This window comes from Bos indicus, chromosome 19 (assembly GCF_029378745.1).
Source record: "Bos indicus isolate NIAB-ARS_2022 breed Sahiwal x Tharparkar chromosome 19, NIAB-ARS_B.indTharparkar_mat_pri_1.0, whole genome shotgun sequence".
NCBI lineage: Eukaryota > Metazoa > Chordata > Mammalia > Artiodactyla > Bovidae > Bos > Bos indicus.
In genome coordinates this window covers 21,687,567-21,713,507 of record NC_091778.1, presented here as the reverse complement: position 1 = coordinate 21,713,507, position 25,941 = coordinate 21,687,567, and the positions used below count along the sequence as shown (strand labels likewise).

Sequence of the window (25,941 nt, the reverse complement as noted above, 5' to 3'; positions counted from 1 at the left end):
GTGCAGATGCTTGCACCTTCAGGAGGATTAGATCGAAGTGATCCTCCGTCAGATTCAACAGGGCTGGTCTTTAGAGGTTGTTATTCCAGGGCGGCCTTGGGTTTCCACCCCTCCCCTCTCTCTTGCTGGCAGGCCGCCTCCTCTGGCCAGGATGGGCTGGCGGCAGCGCAAAGGACTCCGTGAGAGCTAATGATAAATGTAATAGTGTGTAACAGTGATAGAGGGCCGCTGGAGCCCGGTTGTCACACACAATTAATATCCCCCGCCGTTCTGTCTCCGTTTGTTTGTTCCCCCGCGATTCGGCTCCCAGTTAACTAATAGCACATGAGCCTGGACATAAATTGTATTTGACACGAGGTTTAATTCCGACCATTTAAAATTTCAACTGCCCCCTGAGCTGGCCTGGCCCTGAAGTTTGTTTACGGGCCTGATTATTTAAGGAAAAGAAGCCAAACATCCTCTATAGGCTTGAAACTGAAGAGAAGGCGAGGGCAGGCAGGCCAGCTTCTCAACTCATGCGCTGCTCTCAATGTAAGGAGGCAAATTCGTATTCTGGGCCCGTAACTGTGTGTCCCCTGTGCGTTCCAGCCCTGCCATCCTTGGGCTGTTGGAGCTTCGAGGCCTGATAAAATGCGCATTTCAGTTCACATTCTAAATTCCTGCACACATGCGCGTGCACACACACCAGTGTGCACTCATGCAGGCACACGGGGGTCTGCAGTCCTAGCCCGGTTCCTGCTGATGGTAGAGGGTGGTGTAGGGGTGGTGTGGGTCTTTCCCTCGGCAGCCCTGAGCCCGAGCTCCAAGTTATTGAGCGCGTGTGCTAAGGCGGGCGAAAAATAATGTTTCGATTTACTTAGAGATACAGTTGTTATTGCCATAACCTTAATGAAAGCAGTAAACAGCACAGTATTAAGGGAGATTTATACAGAAACGCTTTTAACATGTAGACATAGATTTTGCGATGCATACAGCACCTCCTTTCTAAAGGCAATCAATATGGTTATGAACGGTGGTGATAAATTACAGGCTCTGAAGCTGGAGAAGGAGGTTTTTTGCACGGGTGTATAAATCAGGAGGTATTGGCGTTCCATGGGGCCTGTGCACCACAGTAAATCTGCCGGGCTCAGATGGGCACAGGGCTTGCATTAACGGTTTCGGGGTTGTCTACTAAACTCCTGTTTACCCGGGGCATCAGCCAGCCTCGTCTTTGTTATAATTCTGTATTTGACGGAAGCCCATAAAATACGCCTCTTTATTCCCCTCCCCACGAGTCCTGCTGTCTCACAGTCCCCAGAACAGTGTCTGGTGGTGTGGTTTCTTCTGTGTGTGTGTGTGTGTGTGTGTGTGTGTGTGTGTGTGTGTGTACATGCCTGTGTGACTATTTATTCAAGAACATAATTCAGGAACGGGGCTGCTCCTGTTGACACAGATGAAAGGAAATTTATATCAAGGAGAAATCCTAGCGTATCCATAGCAGGGAACATGGTGAGCAGACATTTTGCAGAATTCTAGAAGCATTCTCACTCAGAAGCTGTCTCCAAGCCCTTGCTGCTTTGTGAAGAAATCTCCATGATTTCAGCATCAGAATTTGACTCCTGTGGGCTATCGAGAGGGCTCAGGTCAGCTTGGCCAGTAAAAGCCTTTGGGGAGCAAGAGCCACAGGCTACCTGAGGGAGGAAGAGGAGCTAGGAGAGACAGAGCCTTTGCCGGGGACTTCTGGGCGCCCCCCACCCCAATCTCCTGGTGCAGCTTGGATCTTGGAGCTGTGACCAGCCCCTTGGAAAATGCTGCTGCCCTGCCCTGTCCTTTCTCTGTTTCTGAAAGGCCAAGGGGAGCTTCAGGACGGATCTGGGGTACAGTCTGTAGTGCCCAGGTTGGCATTGCCATCAGCCCAGGAGACTCCAAGTTCAAGTTCACTTAAGTCATAATAAAGCCCTTCTCTTCTCCGTCCTATCACCACCAACCCTCCTTTTGCAGTGAAGTCATGGAAAGTGGGAGTAGCCGTAGCCACATGTGGGGGAACAGGCAGACAAGAACAGCAGAACAGGCCTCAGGGAGGAGGTGAAGGGCCCCTGACTCCGCTTTTTAACCAAGAGCCATTTAGCTATAATTGATGAATGGATGGTCTCCCTGTCATTCTCGGTCGGCTGAACAGCAGCTTGTCCCAGAAAGTGGGGTGGAGGTGCCTCCATGCTCCTCAGGGTCTTCTTGGTGGCTGTCACAACAGTGTGGCCTGCTGGGCGGGGCAGGGTTTTTGTGAAAGGTGTGCTCTGGTCTAACCTCTCTTGTTCTCTCTGACTCACTGATGCGCATGCCGCCCTGCATCCCACACCCCCGCTGAGACAAACCTGCTGCCACTTAGTGCTCCCTCCTGGACCGTGGGTCATCACCTCTTCCCAGCCTTGCCTACCTTTCTGCTCCTTATCCCACAGCGAGGGGGACTCAGACGTGGACTCGGAGCTGGAGGACCGGGTCGACGGTGTCAAGTCATGGCTGTCTAAAAACAAAGGGCCTTCCAAGGCGGCTTCTGACGACGGCAGCTTGAAGAGTTCCAGGTAAGCACGTGGCCTTCACTGAGAGCAAAGGCCACCTCATGCCCCAGGGATGGATGAGCAGTGCCTTGATCCCAAAGGGTGTGCCTCACGCCACCTGCGTCTCTTTCTTGCCTGGAGGGGCCTCGGCACAGAGGATATGCACAGGAGGCCAGGTTTCTTCTTAACTCAGGGTCTGCGTCACCATTATTTTGCCTAAGGAATATTTCCTTTACCAGGCTCAGGGCTTTGGTTTGGTGTAGGTTTAACTTCATCCCTACTCATTCATTCAACAAATGTTGATCGAACTGCCTGATGGTTTGTGTCCTTGGAATCAAGACTGAAATAGGGCACAGGGAGACTCTGGATCCCACAACCCTGGACAGGGCCAGCTTTAGACCTCTGAGGTCTTGGTAGGAATAGTAGCAGAAGAGGCCTCAGTTCCCCTTGACTCCCCATCACAGCTACAGACACACTTCATTCTCTGCCTGTTCTCTTCTTCCTCTGGTCTTTTCACTTGGCCTCTGCTATGCTTTCTGCTAACACCCATCTACTGCAGAAACTGGCTCCCCTGTTGTCCAGGCCAGTCACAGTCTTCTGATGGCACAGGCAGCTAACCCAGAAATGTGGGACTCCGATTCCCATTCCTCACCTCTTGGCCAGCATGGGTCCCCTGCTCTTACCCCTCCTGCCACCCCTTCTCTGCTGACTACCCCCTCCCAACTCAGAGCCATCCTGATCCCCCAGAACACACTGTTCCACCCCCTCTGAGAGACAGCTGGTGTGCTGGGTAGAAAGAGTAATTCCTCTCTTCCCACAAGGGCTTCCCAGGTGTCTCAGTGGTAAAGAATCCACCTTCCAATGCAGGAGACGCGAGTTCGATCCCTGGGTCAGGAAGATCCCCTGGAGAAGGAAATGGCAACCCACTCCAGTATTGTTACCTGGGAAATCCCATGGACAGAGGAGCCTGGCAGGCTACAGTCCAGGGGGGTGGCAGAGAGTCCGGGGACACGACTTAGCAACTAAGCCACAACCACAATTCCTTCTCTAATGCCCCTGAGGCCCCTTGCCAAGCCCAGACCCTCACCACAAACACCCAGCCAGCCCCCCTCTAATTGGTTTAATGTATTCGGTCAAACATTTTGTTATTGCAGAAAATGCTGCCTTCCCCGCCCCACTGCCGTTCACCGCAGCGTGGCACCAGGCTCCAGGTAGTTGACAATGAAATAAATTGAACTAAACGTTTTAGAGGGGGAAAAGTGATGAAATAGAACAATAGTCTAATTTACATGACATTCTCCGTGAAGCTATTTTCACTGACGCAAATTATTTTGCTTCATTTCCTCCGACGTGCTCAGCGCCACTTTGCCAGAGCTGCTGCGAGCTCTCCTTCTTCCTCCTTCTCCTCCTCCTCCCTCCCCCGGTGTCTTTATTCTCTGGGTTTAATGCCTCTCTCTCTCTCTCATTCTCTCTCTGCTGCCCCCGAATCTATCCATGCCAGAACCGCCCTCAGCACCGCGGGGAAGGAGGGCAAGGGGGTGGAGGAGAGGCCGGCCTCAGTGCTCAGCTCGCTGAGCTACCGAAAGCGGCTCACCCTGAAGGACTCCATCGGGGGCACCGGGGACGAGGATTCGCTCTTCACCACCCTGAGCGAGCGGCCGGCCTCCCCAGAGAGGCCCCCTCGGAAGGCCCGCGGGGGCCCCAAGGAGGAGCCGGGCTCGGCCAGAAAGTCCGAGGAGCCAGACGAGGGCGGCTCGGTCCTCTCCGGCGGCGTCGGGGGCCGCACGAGCCGGCTGGAGAAGCGCTGGGGCTCAGACTTGGACCGGGCCTCGGCCGTCTCAGCGCCGGTCAGCCGGGCCTCCTCGGCCACCCGGCGCGGCTCCGGCGGCGAGGACGGGGTGCGCTCCTCCTTGAGCTTCTCGCTATCGGGCTCCCCCAGTTCCCGTCGCAGCACCTCCCGGCTCGACAGCCTATCGGTGACCCTCAGCCCTTCCTTAGGCCGGGCCTCACTCCTCGGCCGGGAGAGCCCCGATTCCCGCCTGTCCCTGGGCCGGAGCTGCCTGGACGACTGGGACGATGGAGCCAGCGTGGCCTTGAGCGAGGCACACTCGCAGTACAGCCACCCGTCGTCTCTGGCCCGCAGTCTGTCGGTGCCACCCCGGCCTCGCGCCTCCGCCTCCTCCACCCCGGAGGAGCCTCTGGGCTCCAGCGTCCGCCCGGTCAGCCGCCGCTCCTACCTGGACCCAGACCTGGAGGCCGCCATCAACGAGGTCCTGAGCTACAAACCCACCCCGTTCCACCGGAGCAGCCTGGAGCCGGACTCTGAGGAGGATGACCGGAAGAGCATCCAGAGCACCCGCAGCGCCCAGCTGGACCCTCCAGAGCGAGCCACCAGCATTCGCCGCTCCGCCTCGGCCGCAGACGTGTCTCGGTCCCGCGGCAGCCGGAAGAGCCGGAGCAAGAGGAGGAGTAGCTCCAGCTCCAGCTCCAGCTCCGAAGATTCCTCGGAGCACAGGCAGCGGAAGAAGGGGCGCTCTCGGAAGAGCAAGAAGAAGGCCAAATCGAGACGGAAGAGAACGGAGTCCTCCTCCTCCTCCTCCACCTCCTCCTCCTCCTCGTCCAGCGGCTCTACCATCTCCGGCCACAGCCGCTCGAGCGTGAAGAAGGGCCCGGCTGCGGAGGATGAGGAAGCCGGGCAGGGGCGCCGGCAGTCCCGGAAGGAGGAGAAGAAGCGCAAGAAGGAGGTGGACAGCCTGATGATGCGGTACCTGTACAGGCCCGAGAGCGACTAGTGCAGTAGGTGGCACCCGGCACGGAGTGCAGAGCATGGTGTGTGCCACTCGGTGTGAACTAACGTGCTCCCGGCCCACTCGCCACCACTCGGGCCCCTCCTGCGTTCCTCTCCAGCAAGCCTGGCCTCGCAGAGCCTCCTGGCTCCCTCAGAGAGCAGAGGCTGGCTGAGCTAGTCAGTCGTTCTGAGCCCAACGAGGAACTCTCTGGTGACGTCAAGTCACAACTCCCACTTAGCAAGCCCTTACCCTGGGCCAGGGACCACCCCCCTAAGATACTTGCCGTATTTTATTCACTTAATCCTCACACTAACCCCAAAACAAAGATCCGATCACGAGCCCATTTTCTAGGAAAAGAAGGTGAGGTTCAGGCGGGTTAAGTCGTTTGCCAAGGTTACTGAGCTGGAAAGTGATGTTGCCAGGATCTGAATGAAATCTCTTCAGCTCACCTTTAACCACTCCTCTGTATGACCCAAGGCAGATCACATGAGCGTAATATTTACTGTATGGGCCTAGCAGCATACATGCAGAGCTTTTGCCCATAGCCCTGAAAGGCTGGGCCCGGGAAAGGGCTGGAACTGACCCCCCGATGTGAGTTGATGCATCAGTGGCCATCAGCAATTAAGGGGCCTTTTGCTCAGCTCTCCCTCTGCCCTGCAATGTCATCTTCCCCTCTGGCATGGATCTTGAGGCTCAGAGTGCAAGGCTTACAGCACCCACAGCACCACACCCTGCAGCAGACCTGGAGATGCCTGACTCTCTCCCCACCCCTCCCACCTGAAGCCCACACATGGGCGTCACCTCATCTTAGCTCATCTTGTAAAGTTTTAATGAATAGAAATTAGCAGCTGTTGAGTGACAGCCCCCTCCTGGCTCTCCTGCCTCTCCCAGCCTTCTCCCTGTGGGAAGGAAGATCAAGCTGTTAGACCCTTTATGCCCACACCCCCACCTCCGAAAAAAGGCAAAGACTGACTCACTGGAATACCATTGTTGCCACTCTCCCTGGTGGGTGGTGACATTTGGATCACCCTGCTTATATGAAGCTGTTTTTGGCATGGTACCCTCCCAGGGCAAGCTTGCTGCTTCCCAGGAGGTATGACTCTAGAGCATAGCCCCCCTGGGGCACGGGCAGTGTTTCCTTGATGCATGAACTAACACACACGTGTTGCATGGTTGTGGGCCTCTTATGCAGTGGAGCTGCTGAGCAAGCACACGGACTTGGGCTGATTTCTACCAAAAGGGACCAGTTTCGTTTTAAGGAATGGAGCCTGTGAAAGTGAATGTTACTTGCAGCTGCTTGGAGATGGTGATGGGATGGGTTTGGGGAGACAGCATGGGGGAGGTGGAACCTGAACCCAGACCAGGCTCATGGCCAACTCAGATTCTGTGGGCCCTGAGTTGCTCCAGAACCAAGCCCTTGGACTTAGACCTGCTCTGTGGCTTCCCGCATGTGCCAGATGGTTGCAGGATGCTCTGGGAGGAGCAGGAAGCATCTCAGTTGTTCTAGGGAGCTGCTGTCAGCACCGCAGTGAGAAAAGGCAAGGATCATGATACTGTGACCATCACAGCTTTCCACTCAACCACCCTGCTAAATGCCCTACTGCCCAAGGGCAGGAAGTCAGCTGATGGGCTATGAGGGGAGGTTTGGGAAGCAGAGCGGGCCAGGCCCTTCTGAGCACTGCACTAATACCTGAAGAGGGAGACACGGGCCTAGCCAGGACATCCCACACTGCCCAGCAGCTGGTGGACTGCAGACCCCAGTGACTCAGTCCGTCATCACCGTTGACCCAGCAAGAACAAAAACACATACAACCTGTTTCTTCCTTCAGCCACCAGCACAGCCCTTTTTGTCCACCAGGAACACAGGAGTAGTCCTGAAACCCTACACGCCACCACCTCCAACAAGGGTTGGATTCACTGCGGGGAGAGTGGGCACCAAGCCAGAAGCTAACCAACCAATACAGAGCTGGCAAGAGAAGGGCTGGGGGAGAGAGGACCTAGTTGGACTCAGGGGGAACTGGCTTTGGGCAAATAAACTGTGAAGAGTTGGGGCAGGGGCTGAGTGGCTTAGCTTCCCACCGGGCGATGGGGACCTTCGAGAATTCTGAACAGGAAAGCATCCCAGCAAAGGGTGGGGGAGGGGACCGCCACCCTGGGCTCGCCCAGCAGGAATTAGCTTGTGCACCAAATCATCTGTGACAGCATGGAGCAGGAAACACTGGCTTGTGGGAAGGAAAGCGTTTGAAACCATTTGGTTAAAATGTTCAAATTGCAGCCCTGACTCTGCCCTGGGGAAGGGGGCTAGCTACCTGCTGTTGGTCACAGCTGTGGCTGCAGAAGCCACAAAGGAAACTGGCTAAGGAGCATCCAAGGTGGGAGCAGGGGAGAGAGGGGCCTGGCATGTACCCCTCCCGGCTGCCTCTGCCACTGCGCCCAGCATCTGGATGGAATGGTGTTGAAACCCAGCTGTCATTCATCCAGGTGTCTGCCTGGCAGGCACAGGAATGTGGAAGTGGGGGCTGCAGCTCCAGTCTGAGGAGACATGTGAGGAAGGAAAGGAGCACCCCACTTTCGTCTGGGTCCCAGCCCTGGCATCTACCTCACCCCTTCCTTTGCCCTTAAAATAACCCTGCTGTCTTTCCACAAAGCCAGTTCCTTCCTTTGCCCAACAGCAGACCTTAGCCTTGAGTTCCCAGAAGTTCTGTCTAAAAAAAAAGAAAAAAAGAAAGAAAATAAAACCAGGCTCCCACTAATTCAGAATTCAAACAATCCAAAAGCTAAAACGACCCCAATTTTTCCCATGTTGCACAGTCCTCGTTGAGCTTTATAATTTTGTCCCTGAGACACCCCAGAGTCCTTAAGTGCCTGTGGCCCATCCAAGTAAGACTCATTTATGTTCAGTCTAGTTTGTATTAAATGTGTTTTGTGCTATTCTGATTCCTTTAAAAATGGTAATTCATTCATGAGACATACGATAACTATTAACCAGGCTGCCCCATTCCTGAACCATTTTGCATAATTGAACATGTATTCTATCAGGCTCTTCCTGCTCCCCAGGGGCAGAGAGAGAGAGAGAGAGACCGACCTATACACACCCCCGGGCTCTCACCCAGGCCAGTGGGGAGAACGCAGGTTTCTTCTTGTTTTCTCCTCAGGTCACCGGTCTGGTGACAAGGTGGAGTCCTCAAGAGGCTCTGAGGCCTAAGGTCCCAGGTTCAGATTTACATACTGGCTGTGTGACCTTGGGCAAGCTGCTTGTCTCTTTGAACCAGCTTCCTCATGACGTTTTACGTGGTAAAGAATAAGTACATCCAGCCTGTCTGGGACAGTGTCTCACATACAGGAAATACCCAGCCATCAAATCCTTTCCTCACCACCGTTGGAAAAGCTGAGAATGTGGTTCTTTCTTGGAGAACGCTCTTTCCTCCTGTTTTGGTTTAGAGATACAAGATCTCGGACAGGTTTAGTAAACAAGGGCCTTCCTCAGATCCGTAAATCAGAATGGGAGGCATTGAAATCACAGGATTCCTGTTTATCCTAGCAGAAGCTCTCTAGGATCTGGAAGCAGGGGCCCACTGAGGCAGGGCACTGGTAGGGGTGGAGCCATCTTGGGCTGCATTTTCTCCAGCAGTGCTGAAATTACAGTTCAGAAGCGAAGGTGGGAGGGGCAGGGGAAGGGTGCTCTAAGGCTTTGGAAAAGATAAAAAAGAGAAAGTGACTAGAAGTGGAAGAGAGATCCCATCCATGCTGGACACCATGAGTCTGCTCCATCCAGGGAGAAATGCTTCATACCTTGGTCGGGGAGGGAGTGCAAGGCTCCCAGTGGCCTGATGAAGACTATGGGGTTGGATTGTGGTATCAAGACAGGGATGACTTTGCCACCCTCAAACAGAGGTCTTGCCAGCTCCTACATCCTCAGTCTCCATTCCTTGTGAGTAGATGGTGTCATGGTCAAAGATAGAAATTCTCACCATCCTCAGAAAAATCTGATTAGGAGGCAGGGTTGTGATCTGGGAGTATTCAATAGGGAAAGCCTCTCCTTAGAAGGAATCTTTCGGGGAGTAACCTTTACTAAGACAGGTTGTAGTCCTGTAATCACCAGATCTCCAGTCTCCAAGTCAATGCAATCCATACACTGCCTGTAGCAGAATCTTCCAGAGAGGGAGCTGAAAATGCAGAATTCCTGGGTTTCACCCAAGAGCTAGCAAATGAGAACTTCTTGGGGAAAGAACACGGGATCCGCAGCCAATTCTTATGCACGTTCAAGTTCGAGACCCACCGCTCTTCAGCATTGCTTTCTTCAGAGTTGTAGAAAGTTCTCAGAATCAAAGAGATGTCCTTCCTCCTACTAATCTGAGTATCTTCTGGGGAAACCAGGGAATCTCACTTCTATTTCTCAATTTGTGGCTTTGGGGAATGCTGTGACAAGGTTGGGGGTGGGGCTTCCTTTGGACCAAAGGCCTTGGTGCTGAAGGTAAAAGCGCCCCTCCTCTTATCTCGTTTCTCTCTCCCTGCAGCCCCACCAGCTACTGGAAGTCCCTTGCCCCTGACCGTTCAGACGATGAGCACGACCTTCTCGACGGCACCTCCAGGCCCCGATACTCCCACAACTATCTGAGTGACAGTGACACAGAGGCCAAGCAGACAGAGACCAACGCATAGCCCAGGGGAGTGGTGTGGACCCCTCCCACCCACCGCCTCCTGCTGCCACGGGCGCCTGTCTCGTGGGGCACGGGTCTCCCCCATCCGACTGCGGATCTGCACGGGAAACCCCTGACCCTCTTCGGTCTGGGGGCTTCCCAGGCTGTGGGTATCTGACATCTCCACGTGGAAGAGTGGAGGGAAGAGCAATTCTGAAAAGAGAACTTTCTGCTCCTGCCTTGGGCCACCGTGGGTGGCAGGTGGCTTGGCACCACACGGAGCCAGCAGGTTGACCTCCATGTCAGCGCCCCGCTCAGGGACGGTGGACAGATTGCCTACTGGGACATTCTCGGGTTGCTGGGTCCGTGGGGTGGAGTCTGGGGCAGGAAACAGCAATTCCTTCCCCCTTGGCTTGGGGCGAGGGCTTTCTCTTCTCAGTGCCTGCTGTCTATTTACTTTTTTTAATTTAAATACCCAACCTCTCCATCGCAGCTGTATCCCTGAGAGTGGGAGGGGGGCTGCCGCGGCAGCTGGCCCGCCTCCCCACACCGGGAACGACTAGAGGAATCCCAGCTTCATCTTTACTCTTCAGAGAGCAGGCCTTTCTCTGTGCAGCTGGAGAGACTGGTGAGCAGAGCTGGGTCCAGCTTCTTAAGAGTCTGAGTGGGGAGGGACTCTCAGGTGCTTCTGGGTTCAAGCTGAGCAAGCCTACACAGACAGGGGTGTGGACGTACCAGCAGGAACTTCCAGCCCCCACCCCCCTTCGTCTCATCCGTGTGTTATGTGCAATGACCTATTTAAGAGTAAACCCGCTCCACCTACGCCAATTCGGGGCTTATCCAAGCACTGCCTCCCTCCCCCTCAGTCCAGGTTGCCTGGATCACAAGCTCAACTGGAGAGGGAAGGCCTTGGGTGGAGGGCTTGTGACTGAAAAAAACTGAAGATGGAGGCTTTGGTCAGTACTAAGGTGTGTTAGACACAAGTCCTCACCCTGAGACCTGAGCCTGAGTCATTTTTCTTCTTCTAATCGCCCTGCCCACACACACTTATCCCAGACATGACAACCTGGGGACTGACAGTCCCAGCTCCCCCCCACACACAAAGATCATCCCACCAGCACCTCCAGACTTGGGGGCCCAAGGGCAGTGCCTGGCGCCGCTCCCATCTGTCCTCCTCTTCTCTCCTGCAACTGGTGTGTACTCATTGGGCTGTGCTCTCCTCCCCATTTACCTGATGTATGGAAATAAACGTCCTTTTTCTCCTGGCACTGCCAGTTTTCCTTCCTGTTCCTTCAGGCTCAGTAAAGTCTAGGGTCAGCACATGGGAGCAGAGCAAGGCTGCTGCTGAGGACCGGGGGGAGTCACCCTGGCCTCTGACTTGCTGCCATGTCAGACCAGTGCCACTCAGAGAGCTTTGGCAGGTCATCTGGAGCAGGCAGAGGCAGTGGGTGAGAGAACCGGTCAAGAAAGACATAAACCTCCCTTCTGTTTTAAAAGCCCAAGGATTGTAATTCAGGTTGGCAGAGCCGTCCAGGTCTTGTCCTACCCTGGCCTCCACTTGGGAATGTTGAGGTTACTCTGATTGTTAAATCTTGCCAATTACAGAAATCCTGTCTTCCTTTTTAAGGATGCAAACGTTTATTAGATCTTTTTAAAGCTTTTTTATTTTTGGCTGTGCTGGGTCTTTGTTGCTATGCTCGGGCTTTCTCTAGTTGTGGCGAGTGGCGGCTAGCTCCTTTCCAGTCGGTGTGCTCAGGCTTCTCATTGCAGTGGCTTCTGTTGTTTCAGAGCATGGGTTCTAGAGCACACAGGCTTAGTTCCCCCACAGCATGTGGAATCATTCCAGACCAGGGATCGAACTGTGTCCCCTGCATTGGCAGGCAGATTCTAACCACTGGACTACCAGGGAGGTTCCAAAGATGACTTTCTGATCAATACTTGGCAGAACTCTCTCTGACCTCCAATCCCATGGGCCATAGGGCAACTTGAATAGGCTGGGTGTGCTGGCTTCTCCACCCTGCTCAATCCCTGCCTGCATGTCCCAATCCACACTTGGTCTCTTCCTGACAGCTGAAAGACAGCTCATGCAAAAGGACAAGAAACAAATGACCCTCCTCCTTCTCTACCTCTTGTAATATGACCAGTTATAATCCCTGCATGCATATTTACAGCTGGTCAACCAGGCTCTCCTGGTTTGGACAAGTAGGCAAGAAAGGATATCAGACAGGCCTACTGCTGATGTCAGGCATCTAGAAATGGGCAAGAAAGGGAAAGAGGGGGGGGAAAGTCATCCCCAAAATGAATGGGAATGAAGTGTGATGTGGCTCTATCTTGAATGAAAGAAACTGCCCTGAAGGTTGAATACAGAAGGCAGTAGAAGTGAAGTTACTGGGTTGTCTTTTTAACTGCTGACTCTTCATGTTCAGTTCTGTCATTCACATCTTTTACTCCTGCGTTCAGCTAGCTTGGTGCATTTTTTCTTCCAAGGAACTAGTGTGACAAAAGTCGCTGCTACCTACAGGCAAGATCCCAACTCTGCTCACCTACGCTGACTTGGGCCTCTGATTAATTATTGAGAGAAAGTCCCAGCATCAACCTCTGATAGCCTGGCCTGGGGCAGAGGGATCTGTTCAAGTCAAAAAAATATGTATTATTCATCTGCTCATTCATTCAACAGTCAAATATTTCATCACTGCCTGGCTGTCATCTGGATACTGTTCTAAATGCTGGGGTGGGATGAGGTCCTGCCTGCATGAAGTGGATATTCTAGTAGAGGAGTTAGACACAGAAAATATGTACCACACCTCCTAATATGTACAAGCTTTGGGTGAGGACGATAAAGCAACTGCCCACAATGCAGGAGACCTGGGTTCAATCCCTGAGTCAGGAAGATCTCCTGGAGAAGGAAATGGCAGCCCACTTCAGTACTCTTGCCTGGAAAATCCTATGGATGGAGGAGCCTGGTAGACTACAATCCATGGGATTGCAAAGAGTCAGACACGAGTGAGCGACTTCACTTTCCTTTTCCTTTTGGGTGAGTAGAAAGGAGTAAAACATAGTGTTTGTCCTCCAGGGACTCATGGATTAGGGCTAGGGCAGACCCTTTGGAAATAATTACATGAGACAGAAAAGGACAAAGAAGTTGTTTTGGGCATGTTATAAGAGAGAGGAGGGTCTGTCACTGAGAGAGGAGGGTCAGGAACTGGGAAGGCTTCTAAAAGGAGCTGGTATTTTGAGCTGGTACTTGAATAAAGGATTGCACTTCCCAAGTGGCATGAGTGGTAAAGAACCTGCCCACCAATGCAGGGGTTGTAAAAGATGCAGGTTCGATCCCTGGGTCAGGAAGATCCCCTGGAGGAGGGCACAGCACCCCACTCCAGTATTCTTGCCTGGAGAATCCCATGGACACAGGAGCCTGGCAGGCTACAGTCCATAGAGTCGCAAGGAGTTGGACACGACTAAAGCAACTTGGCTCACACGCACTCACGCACTTCTGCAGATAGATATTGCTGTACAGGTGTGCTAGGAAGAAAGAACTTAAGCAAAGGCCCTGAGGCAGGGAATGCTAGGTGGTGATGGGGAACTCCACAGGGTGTCCAGGGAAGCTGGACATCACCTCACATGACCAACACTTTGAGATGCAGCAAAGCATCTTGGCCAGTGTGCTGGGCTCCAGACTAGGAAGGGGGCAATTCCCTCCACACCAAACTCCCTAGGGGAGCCCCAGGAGCTGCAAGGCCATCAAAGCCCATCTTCATTCGGGATATGTCTTCTAAGCTCTCTAAGCTCCTGCCCCAACCTGTACACTCATGGTCGCCTTGGTCCCTAAGATGTAAGTGATTCCCACAAAACAGACAGCAAATCTGTCCCTGTGCCAGGCTCAAAGCCGCCTCGCTATATCCTCCTCTGTAATCTCAGACCACCGGGACCGCTCTGACTCCTGGATAAGAGGCATGGGGGCGCCCAAAGCCCTTTGAGGCTCCCCATGGTGCCCAGTCTGTGCGCAGAGAAAACAGCAGCACGTGGTGATTCCCCAACCACCTCCTTTTGTCCTGTGTCCTCTTGGCAGACCTCCCCGTTGTCCTTCCCCCAGGCCCCGCCCCCATGCCTGGTGGCACAGACACTTAGCGATTTGCTCCTTAATTGTCCCCCAGCTAGGCTGCGCAGATGCCGCTCTTTAATCTCTCTTGATAAATGAATCGCGCCGCTCCTTTAATCATATGTTCATATCCAAGCCAATTTGAATCAATTTGGCAGGGAGTATGTTGCAAGAGATGCCATGACTGCTGCTTCCTACCCCCGCGCCCCCCCCCCCAGGGCCCTGGAGCCTACGCATCTGCTGTCTTCCCCCTCAGCAAAGAGCCCAAGAGGCTCATGGGGGAAGGACCTCCTACCTGAGTGATGGGGACTTTTCAAAGTCAATCATTCCTTCCTGTCCTCTAAGCAGGCCCACATGGGACAGGAGGAAGATGGATTCCCAAAGGCCTCAGAAGTGGGAGAGACGGGACGAGTCCACAGCCTTCCCTGGTCACTGAACAAAGCACCCCATTATCACCCCTGGGAGAAAGTGCTGCCTTAAATCTAACCTTTATGCTTTCCGTTCCCCTTTCATTTCCTCTGAGCTGGTTCTCAGGGAAGTTGTAACATTTCATCACCTCTTATATAGCAACCTATTGCAGACCAGCCTATGATAATTTGTCCTTGCCTGCTCCTGCCACTGGCTGCCACCCCAATGCCTTTCATCTTTCCCCAGGAAGTCTTTTCTACATCCTCCGGGCTGGTGGGCTGTCCAGGACATGCTTGGTAATATACCAAGTTCTGCTGCATTTGGGGTTACTGCTCTTCTTCACCTACAGAGTGGTGTTCACAGACCTTCACGAAAACAAAACCAGGGCTAAACTGAACGCTTCTGCCGCCAGCACTGAGACCTTGGAGAAAGGCCTTGACCTCTTGAACCTCAGTTTCTCCATCTGTAAAACAAGGTGGAATTACTGGCAAGAAACTTTTGGCTCCTAGGTTCGTACAGAACCCCTCAATGCTGCCAACAGAACCTCACTCCCACCTCTTCATCACCTGCAATGAGGGGCCAGAGGAACCAACGGGTGGCACTAGTGGGGACTCCAGACCCGCGGGCTGGGGGACAGATGTCTTCGCCCAGCGCGAGGGCTGTCTGGGCTTGGTTCCGTCCAGTAGCCCAGATGCGCCCTCCGCGTCCTCTTCATTTCTTTTCCTTTCTAATGGCGGGTTCTGCGCGTCCAGACCAACCAGCGCCCTCCAGTTCACGGTGAACCTGGGCATATTAGCATATTCATATTTGCACCCTCGCTTCAGGAGCTTGAGACCTCTGGCTCCGCCCCGGTCTGGAGGTTCCCCCGTCCCCTTTCCGGAAGCCACGCCCTTTAAAGGGTCAATGCCCTTGAAGGGTTCCAGAAACCTTAAGGACCAGGTTCCCCCGCTCAGCAACCCGACAGTACTGTTTCCCGCCCTTTTAAGAGCTCCTGGAAATCCTTGGGGTTAACTGAGGCTGATGTAGCCCAGCCTCACCTGTCAGGAGTGTTGCTGAGGATGAGGAGGGCTCAACCAATATAACCATGGTGAGCACTAACTATGCCCCCAGTGGTTAAGCACTTCATAATCGCACTTAACCTTTGTCACAGCTCCGTAAAGTGTCCTTCGCCTGAGGAAACAGGCTCAGGGAGGGTGGCGTCTGTCCTAGCAGAGACCTCAGCTTGGCTCCAGCAACTGGCCAGGCGTTCCCGAGCTACTCTGGCCTTGTCAGAGGATAAAGGGAGAAGCGAGAAAACCAAGAATTGCTGTCACGATCCTCCTCTCAAGTAGCTGTGTGCCTGGTATTCACCAAGGCCTGCCCTTAGGAAGGAAGCACTTTCTGACAATTTGGGGAGGTGAGGGAGGGAGTAGGGGTGGGAAAATGTCAACCTCACATTTGTGTTGCTCCTTACAATTCTCAGAGCATCCCCCATGTGTGATCACATTTGTGCTTCAAGAACACGGTGCCAACGATGTTCCACATGGCCTGGAATGCATATTTGAATCTCTAGGCACCTCAATCTAATTTCATTCATTACAGTACAATGGAACAATCCATACCATTCTCTGGGATTCCATCTGGGAGGAGTGATTTTCAGAGCAATAGCCATTTTGGAGTTAACAAGGATGCTAGGTTTATTTAGAAGGGATTTTACAGAGAAATCGAGTCTTCTGTAGCGTAAGCTCCAGTGATGGGTCATATACATGAGGGAGATTCCAAAAAGGATGTGTGCTTCGCAATTGAAGTCAGTGACATAAATCTCCCAGAGGAATACTTAAATGTGCATATAGAATTTGCTTTAGATATCAAAAGCCAGCTATGACAGCTTTAAGGGAAAAAAACGCAAAAAAGATATTAAGTTTTGACACTACCCAGGCAAATTATATTTGAGATGGTTTAAGAGTCAAAGAGTTTCCACATTTTAATAAATTTTTATATGTTTTGTGCCACATCTATATGATCTGACTAGATTAGAAAAAGAAGCAAATGGATTTGGGGAAGAGAGGACACTAGGGAATTTGAAAGTGGAGAATTAAAAAAAAAAAAAAATCCTGGTATGGGAATACAGCCAGTAGCTTTAGAAATATTACCTCTTTGAAAGACAGGTCAACAACTGATAACCAGGCAAATATAAAACTGTATGTGATGAAATAAGCCTCTTGACTCATATTTAATCCTGGGGACTGGCATCAGCTGCAGGTTGGCATCCTTGCTTAAGGGCTGCTTCTGGCCCCCACTGTCCTCTGGAGAGCAAGGGGGATTGACCCTAGTGAATGGCAGTGCCCTGGAAGGTTGTGCACTAGAAGCACGGGGCCATGACCTGCCTTTGCATGTCCGGCAGCTCATCTGTGGAGGCTGGTCCTTCCAGTGGAGCATATACTGAGCCACTGGGCAGGATTTAATAGCAGAAAAGGAGCTCCTGCTCCCTCAAACTGGCAAAATAAGCCTAGAAAACCAACTCAGTAGTGAGGCACTCTGAAGCTCTGTGAATGGGTTCCTAAGGGAACATGTCCACATGACAAAAGTACATGTGAAAACACAGATAAATATTAGATGAGACTTCTGAAAACTAGAAATAGCTTTATATGGGCACGTGGGATTCTAGATGAAGTCTCTGTGCTTGAAATAAAAGTTTTCATACAATTTCTCTTTTAAGTCAGTACAGATGTGTATGTGTCAGAAACCAAAGAAGGCCCCCAATTAGTCATATTAGTGTGACTCTAAGAGGAGTGTCTTTCCCAGCACTGCATAGATAGAAATAGTAGCTGTGGAGGGTAAACCATGTGGCAAAGCTGCTTAGAAACCGCTTAGCTCCCTTGCTGAGGGAAAGCCATTCTTAAAGCAGCAGGCATCTCTTGGCATGGCTGCGAGTGGAAGCTGGAAGAGGAACAGATTGGAGGGTGGAACTTGAACAGGGTATTTAGGGAAGAGGCGCAGCGAGGGAGGGGTGAGAAGAGCCTCCAGACATAGCCTCCCATGCTGCCTGAAGCCCTGCAGGTGACAGGTTTAGACAAGGAGACACGTGTTGATGCAGGGACCAGTGATGGAGTGGGGTGAGGAGAAGCCGAGAATCGAAAAGGTCATTTAGGATATTTGTGTCACAGTTACATATTAAAAAAAAAATCTGTAAGGGTGGACATGACTCAATGGCCAGACTGTGCCTGGTTAATGGATTCCTGCTTCTCATACCTGACTCCATCGAAGAAGGTTTAGCCCCTTAAGGAAAAAGTATTTTCGCTATTTCGGAGTCAAGTGACCGGTGAGTTCTCTGAGAAAAACGAGCAGGTATTGGTTTTAGAAGGGGAGGACTGGGGGGTTCAGACCTCGCAGAAGGTCTGGGAAGAGTAAGTCTCCTGGGGCTCGGAGGTGATCATCTCCCTCCCTGCCCCCACTCCTTGCTCCCCAGTAAAAATCAGCTACAAATCTCAGCTTGTTGGGAACAGATGGCCTTGGCTGACGAATAAGCCACCGCAGGCTGCTCCACCTGTTCTCGGGCTGGAATAATCAGCTCGAGACAAACATCGGCGCTGAAATAACTCATGGCAGCGGGTGATGCGCAGGCACAGATTCCAAAAATCTCTTAAATAGACCCCCTCCAACTCTCTCCCTTCCCCAGCCCCTAGAGGCCATCAGGGGAAGGTAATGGAGTGGAGAAGAGAGAGAGAGCCCCAAGCTGAGAGCCGTGGTGGAGCCGGTGGTTCCGCCGGTGTAAGTGGGGGCGGGGCGAGGGCGGGGCAGGGGCGAGAACGGGGCGGGGCAGGGGCGGGGCGAGGGCAGGGCGGGGGCGGGGCGAGGGCAGGGCAGGGCAGGGCAGGGGCGGGGCGAGGGCAGGGCGGGGACGGGGCGAGGGCAGGGCGGGGCGAGGGCAGGGCGGGGACGGGGCGAGGGCAGGGCAGGGCAGGGCAGGGGCGGGGCAGGGGCCAGGGAAATACCTCGCTCCAAGCCAAGGTAAGTTATTTCCCAAGAGCATATGGAGAACGTGGGAATGGTTGGTCCCTGTCAGGGACAAGTGTGAGGAGAGCCAACCTGTCGGGGAAAGTAGAAAACTGAGAATCTGGGATTCTTGTGAATGTGTTCGTTGAAGAAGTGATATGCAAATGAGATCAAGCTACCCACGAATCTCTCAGCAGCTCAGACAGCTCCGCCGGCAGCCGCTTGGGGGTGGCTGCCCAGGGGCCCGTACTTCTGCGCACTGGTGTTCAGCCTCCCCTGTGTTCAAGCCTCCCCTCACGTCCTTGATGAAGTCTGCTGGGCTAATGTTGCCTGACAGAGGCAGATGAGCCCGTCGGGAGAGTGACAGCGCTGGGAAGCAATGGTGACGGCTGGTATGAGGCGGGGAGGGCGGCGGGGTTGCTGGCTGAAACTGGGGTCTAGCTCCTGTGGAGTCAGTCAAGAGAGGGCAAGGATTGAGAGAAAAGAGCTGGGTTGATGGCTTGCTCTGGGTGCCTCAGGCACCCTTTGATCCAGCCTCCTGGCCTGATGCTCAGAGTGTAGAGGGGCTCCGAGTCTCCAGAGGTTGTGCTGGCCTGGGGAAAAAGCCAGAGATCTTGGACACCCCAGTGTATCTCTAACTGCCAGATATGGTTCCCCTCAAGTGGTCCCTGTGACTCTGCCTGAAGAATAGGGCTATGGAGAACACAGCTCTTACCTGTCATTTAGGGTCCCACACACATGGTCTCCTTTAAAGCTGGTCATGCCACTGAGGTGGCCCCCATCCTGCTGAGTGCCTGACTCTGGTTCTCACCTTGCTGTATGTTAGAAATGCTCATGGAACTGTTTTTGTTTTGTATATGAAGAGTAAAAAACATAGTATAATGAGCTTTATCTATCAAACGGCTTCAACAGTCATCAACAAGCAATGAATCTTGCTTCATCTAAACCCTTGGATTATTTTAAAGCAGGCCCCAGATATATCATACATTTCCCTCGTGGCTCAGATGGTAAAGAATCTGCTTGCAATGCAGGCATCTCAGGTTCAATCCCTGGGTTGGGAAGATCCCCTGGAGAAGGAAATGGCTACCCACTCCAGTATTCTTGCCTGGAGAATTCCATGGACAGAGGAACCTGGAGGGCTACAGGCCATGAGATAGAAAAGAATCAGACATTACTGAGTGACTAACACTTTCACTTTCCAGATATATCACTTTGTGACTGAGCTCGTGCACACACACACACACACACACACACACCCATGGAAGATATTTGTTTAGTGTCTCTCCCTTAGAGAAAAAGAAAATGACTCCTTAAAATGTAACCACAATACTCTTATCACACCATTAAAAAGTTATCAGTAATTCCTTAGTACCAAATATCCAATCAATATTTACATTTTCCTGATTGTACATTTTACTAATTATATTAGTTTTATATATTATTTATATGTATAATTTATATATAATTATATGTATATATAAATAAAGTTGTTGCTCAGTCACTCAGTTGTGTCTATCTGCGACCACATGAACTGCAGTACACCAGCCTTCCCTGTCCTTCACTATCTCCCAGAGTTTGCTCAAACTCATGTCCATTGAATCAGTGATGCCATCCAACCATCTCCTCCTCTGTCACCCCCTTCTCCTCCTGCCCTCAGTCTTTCCCATCACTAGGGTCTTTTTCAGTGACTCAGTTCTAAGCATCAGGTGGTGAAATTATCGAAGTTTCAGCTTCAGTATCAGTCCTTCCAATGAATATTCAGGGTTGATTTCCTTTAGGATTGACTTGTTTGATCTCCTTGCTGTCCAAGGGACTCTCAAGAATCTTCTCTAGCACCACAATTCGAAAGCATCAATTCTTCAACACTCAGCTTTCTTTATGGTCCAAATCTCACATTCATACGTGACTACTAGAAAAATCAGGATTCAAACAACATTGAGGAGCTTTTTAAGAACTAGACCTGTGCCCAGAGCCTTTTCTCTCAGGGATTCTGATTTAATTGGCCTTGGGTGGGGCCCAAACATCATATTTTTTAAAGCGCTCTTGATGGTTTTAATGTGCAGCCAGGAAACCCCTTACCAGTTTCCTGCCAATTCCTTCTCATCCAGGCTATTAAATGCTTCTCCCACCTCCAGCCAATAGACCAGAGCAGTTGGCATTCACATACCTAACCTGGAGGTGTGTCTTTTCTAGGCTCCTCTTTCCAGGTGGGCTCCAACTCTCAACGGACACGAGAATTCCTTTTCTCTACTGATTCACGTACCATGTAGACCTGTTCCTACCACTTTCTCTCCTAATATGCCTGGTGTCTGTTCTTGCCTTGCAAGCATAGCAGATTTTTGTGTGTGTGTGAAAATAGCAAAATTCCTGCCTCAGGAAAAAGTGAGAACTTCCCTGGGGGCAGTTCTCATTTGGCTGCTCAAGTGGCTCCTTGCTGCATTGGAGCTGAGAGAGAAGCCTGCTGGGGGCTTGGCAGCAGATGTAAGGGAAACTGGGGACTGAGTAGGACTTGAACCCAGCACTTTTGGGGGAGTCTAAGAAACCTTTCTGTCCTGAAGATGTTGGCCCCAGGAGCATTTTAGAGAATTATGCCCACGTCCCTATTCGTAGAGTCTGCCTGCCTCTGCTCACCCACCCTGCCCCTCCACTCTGCACCGCCTTTCAGATTTCTTCCTCCCTCCTGTGTCCCCCTGCTCCATGCCTCACTGACTGTTGGTGAAACAAACCTAGTCTAAAATAATGAGCAATCAACTACCCTGATGCTTGGGGCAGGCTGGGCAGGGGCAGGGGGGAAGGGGTAGGGAGCTGAATCATTTATAAAGCCTAATAAAGATGCAGATGAACACGCTGACTTGGAGCCCCAGAGCTGGGCTTATTCATTATTCAAAGTTATGTAAATGCCACTGGGTCCTGCATGTTAGAATCCTGCCCCTTGTCCTCGCTGCTTCTTCCTGCCTGACAGAACCAGCCCGCCTTCTGCCTCCCCTTTCCCCTCAGGAGCTTACATTCATTTGCCCTGCCCAGAATCCCATTTCAGACTCTACCTGCTTTCTAGCCACAAGTCTTCCTGAGGCTTGTTGGGAGGTCCTGGCCTTCAGGCAAGATTGTGTGTGTGCTCAGTCACTCAGACGTGTCTGACTCTTTGCAACTCCATGGACAATAGCCTGTCAGGCGTTTCTGTCCATGGAATTTTCCAGGCAAGAATACTGGAGTGTGTTGCCATTTCTTGCTCCAGGGGATCTTCCCAACCCAGGGATCGAACCCATGTCTCCTAAGTCTCCTGCGTTGGCAGATGGGTTCTTCACCACTGAGCCCCCTGGGAAGCCCATCAGGTCAGACTGCTGCTGCTGCTGCTGCTAAGTCGCTTCAGTCGTGTCCGACTGTGTGCGACCCCAGAGACAGCAGCCCACCAGGCTCCCCTGTCCCTGGGATTCTCCAGGCAAGAACACTGGACTGGGTTGCCATTTCCTTCTCCAATGCATGAAAGTGAAAAATGAAAGTGAACTCGCTCAGTTGTGTCCGACTCTAGCGACTCCATGGACTGCAGCCTACCAGGCTCCTCGGTCCATGGGATTTTCTAGGCAAAAGTACTGGAGTGGGGTGCCGTTGCCTTCTCCACAGGTAAGACTATACAGGCCCAAATAGATGGACTTCTTATTTATAAAGATTTCCAAGGAAAGAACACCCTAAGAGTGCTTATATACATGTTTTAATATCTCACAAATCTGTTTACTTAGTGATTGGGTGGATTTCCTGAGGTCTAACCTAAATCCCTCTTGCTGCAAGGAAGAGGAAGCCCATCATTGAAATAGAATATCCAATAGCCAAATTCTCTTCACTCACTCTTTTAGAAAAAAAGAAATTATTTAACTGCGCCGGGTCTTAGTTGGTACACGTGGGATCTTCAATCTTTGTTGTGGTATGCAAACTCTTAGTTTCGGCCTGTTGGATCTAGTTCTCTGACCAGGGATTGAACCTGGGCCCCCTGCATGTGAGAACAGAGTCTTAACCACTGGACCACCAGGGAAGTCTTTTAATCACTCTTTTGAGAAGTAAAATGCAAGCATCAAGTCACTCCAGCCTATTGTCCCTGCATTAACTCATCCTTGTTGCCTCCTCTTACCTTTCTATTTTTGTTTGTTGTTTAGTTAAGGCGTCCTGCACAGGGTGCTACTGGAGGTTGGGTGATGCCGTGTCTTGTATTCAAGTGGCTTCTTTTGTGTGAGTTCTCAGTATTTGATACTCCCTAGGGTTAGTTCTCCGGAGAAGGCAATGGCACCCCACTCCAGTACTCTTGCCTGGAAAATCCCATGGACAGAGGAGCCTGGTAGGCTGCAGTCCATAGGGTCGCTAGGAGTCGGACACGACTGAGCGACTTCACTTTCACTTTTCACTTTCATGCATTGGAGAAGGAAATGGCAACCCACTCCAGTGTTCTTACCAGGAGAATCCCAGGGACAGGGGAGCCTGGTGGGCTGCCATCTCTGGGGTCGCACAGAGTCGGACACGACTGAAGCGACTTAGCAGCAGCAGCAGCAGGGTTAGTTCTCTGGTAGTCTAGGGTCTTGGAGGCAGTGCTCCCACTCCAAAGGCTCAGGGCTTGATCTCGAGTTTTGCGTGGTTCTATATATTCTTTTTCACTGTTGAGGCACTCCTGTCCACTCTCAGCTGGTCTTCTGCATGCACTTCTGTGTCTGAAGGTGTATTCCTGATGTATCCATGGCGAGAGAGGCACTCCATGTCCACCTACTCCTCCACCATTTTGTTCTCCTGCTTACCTTTCTAAACAGGTGACCCTCATTCCGAATTAGAACCACACTCCTTAAGACCTAAACCTGTCGTGGTTTAAAACCCAACCAAACTCCGATTAGGTTTTCACTTGTATCAACTACACCACATACCTTCTCTTTTCCACATTGGCACTACTAATTTGTGCCACACAGTTGCCTAGGTCTCAGGACTCAGATTACTTTCCCCTGACTCTCCTCTGTTCCAGTCTTTCCTTTTTCCCCCATCACCTCCTCATTTTTCAGATGGTGAGGCTGAGAGATGAAGAATTGGGTCAGAGTCGCAATGGCATCGATTGCCTGTGCTTTCCCTTCTTTTCTGGACTGCCTCTCCTCCCTCCCCACCCCCAATCTATTTTTAGCCTGCCTCTGTTTGCCTTAGTCTGGTTGGCAACCATGCCAGCCTCTTTCTCTTTGCTGCCCTTATCTCTCCCCTGCAGCTCATGTGGACCCCAGTTGCCCTTCCAGAGGTCTCTTCCTGCCTGCCCAATTTATTTTGATTTTCTCCCATCTTGAAGATAGGCAGGGTTTCTGCCTGAAAGTGGATGCCTGGCCACGGTCAAGCAGAAGGGAGGCAGGGAGATAATGCTGGCAGGTCTGCTTGGCAAATCCTTCAGTGTTACTAAAACCCTCAAGTTGGTCCTCTGAGCCCATTTGCAAGGGCTAGTCCTCTACTCCATAGCCATAGACTCTGTTCCCTGCACCCTCTCCTCCCCTCTGTGACCCCAGCCCACCCGCCATGAGAGATGCTCAGTTCCTCCCACTTGGGCTGTGTGCACATCCCTGCAGGTCCTCGCCTGCCTCCCTGGCCTGCATGTTACCAGCCTCCTCTTATCCAATTCCTGCTTCTCTCCACTCTGCCCTGACCTCACCCCTCCCACACATACCCGCATGCCCCTGCCCCCGCCCCGCCTGCACTCTGTTTCTAGGACACCCTGGCTCATTTGTAAAGGGCCTTCGCCAGCTCAGGCAGGGCTTGTCAGCGTCCCCCACTTGTCCTTTCTCAGCCTCCTCTAGACACTGGTCCCCTCCTTTTGCTGTCACCAGCAAGCTGAATAAGACTGGATATTTTGGAAGGGGAGCTGCAGCAGCTGGCTGGGGGAGGAAGGTGGCCCTGAGAGAAGCAGAGGCAGAGGGAGTGGAGGGCAGCCGTGGAACAAGAAGGAGAGAGCGAGCCCCAGAATCCTTTCTCCCCAACTTTGCTGGCTGGGGAGCTGGCAGGATCTTCCCCTGATCCCTGTCTGTACCTCATTTCTGTCTTAGTAATAACACAATACCTTGCTTTACAATTCACCATGTGCTCTTACAGACATCCTGGTATCTGCCTGGCGCACTGCCTCTCCTCCAAGTCTGCTCAATGAGTCTCACCCTGACCACCATCCAAAAGGGCAACCCTTCCCCCAGCATTCTCTGTCTTCCCCACTCTGCTCTGTTTTTCCCCCAACACACTTGTCACCATCTAATGTACAATACAATTTATTTATGTGTATTATTTACATGGGCTTCCCAGGAGGCTCAGTGGTAAAAGAATCCGCCTGCCAATGCCGGAGATGTAAGAGACATGGGTTCGATCCCTGGGTGGGGAAGATCCCCTAGAGAAGGAAATGGCAACCCACTCCCATGCTTGCCTAGAACATTCAATGGACAGAAGGGCCTAGAGGGTGGAGTCCATGGAGTCGAGAAGAGTTGCACATGACTGAGCGAGAGCACAAGCATGAAAGCATCAGCTACATGTCTGCTCCTCACTGGGCTGTAAACACCACAAGAGTAAGATTGCCATAGATTGTTTTATTCATAGATACATCCACCATGCCTAGCACAGTGCCTAGCACAGAACAGAAGCTACAAATATCTGTGTGTTGAATGAATGACCTTATTGGATCCTCACACACTCCTTTAGAGTTGGTCAGTATTATTATCCCCTTTTTAAAAATTTTTATTTATTATCTTATTTTTGGTTGTGCTGGGTCTTCATTGCTGTGTGAACGAAGTTGTGGTGAGTGGGGGCTACTCTTTGTTGTGGTGCATGGAGTTCTCATGGCAGTGGTTTCTCTTGTTGCAGAGCACATGTTCTTGGCACACAGGCTTCAGTGGTTGCAGCGCGTGGGTTCTAGAGCATGGGCTTAGTTGCCTCCATGGCATGCGGAATCTTCCTGGACCAGGAATCAAGCCCTTGCCCCTGCATTGGCAGGTAGATTCTTATCCACAGGACCCCCAGGGAAGTCCCCCACTTTTTAAAATTGTGGTAAAATATACATAACATACAATATACTATCTTAACCATTTTAAAAAAGTCTTTATTTGGCTGCATCAGGTCTTAGTTGCAGCATGCAGAATCTTTTAGTTGCCGCATGCAAACTCTTAGTTGCGGCAAGCAGTATCTAGTTCCCTAACCAAGGATCGAACCCAGGCCCCCTGCACTGGGGAGCTTGGAGTCTTAGCCACTGGACCACTAGGGAAGTCCCCCATCTCAACCATGTTAGTGTCCAGTTGAGTGGCATTTAAATACGCTCACAGTCTTATACAAACATCACCATCATCCGTCTCCAGAACTTTTTCATCTTCCCAAACTGAAGCTCTGTGCCCATTAAACAATAACTCCTTAGTCCTCTCTCTGCTGCTGCTGCTGCTACTAAGTCGCTTCCATAGACAGCAGCCCACTAGGCTTCTCTGTCCCTGGGATTCTCCAGGCAAGAACATTGGAGTGGG

At 51.8% G+C, this 25,941-nt stretch overlaps 1 protein-coding gene across 17 annotated transcripts in view; it reads left to right on the top strand.

Annotated features, from left to right (window-relative positions):
- MYO18A (myosin XVIIIA) overlaps positions 1-11,231 on the top strand; it is a 101,260-nt gene extending 90,029 nt beyond the window's left edge. For 9 of the 17 annotated variants that reach the window (XM_070772771.1, XM_070772770.1, XM_070772769.1 and 6 more), the window contains 3 exons: positions 2,436-2,558; positions 4,036-5,330; positions 9,841-9,981. In XM_070772771.1, coding sequence (XP_070628872.1) covers positions 2,436-2,558; positions 4,036-5,326 — 1,414 coding nt within the window. In that variant the 3' untranslated portion in view covers positions 5,327-5,330; positions 9,841-9,981. Of the gene's footprint in view, positions 1-2,435; positions 2,559-3,688; positions 3,995-4,035; positions 5,331-9,840 lie in introns of those variants that run through there. The other 8 variants (XM_070772776.1, XM_070772775.1, XM_070772784.1 and 5 more) reach the window with 3 other exon arrangements.
- The last annotated feature ends 14,710 nt before the right edge of the window (positions 11,232-25,941 follow it).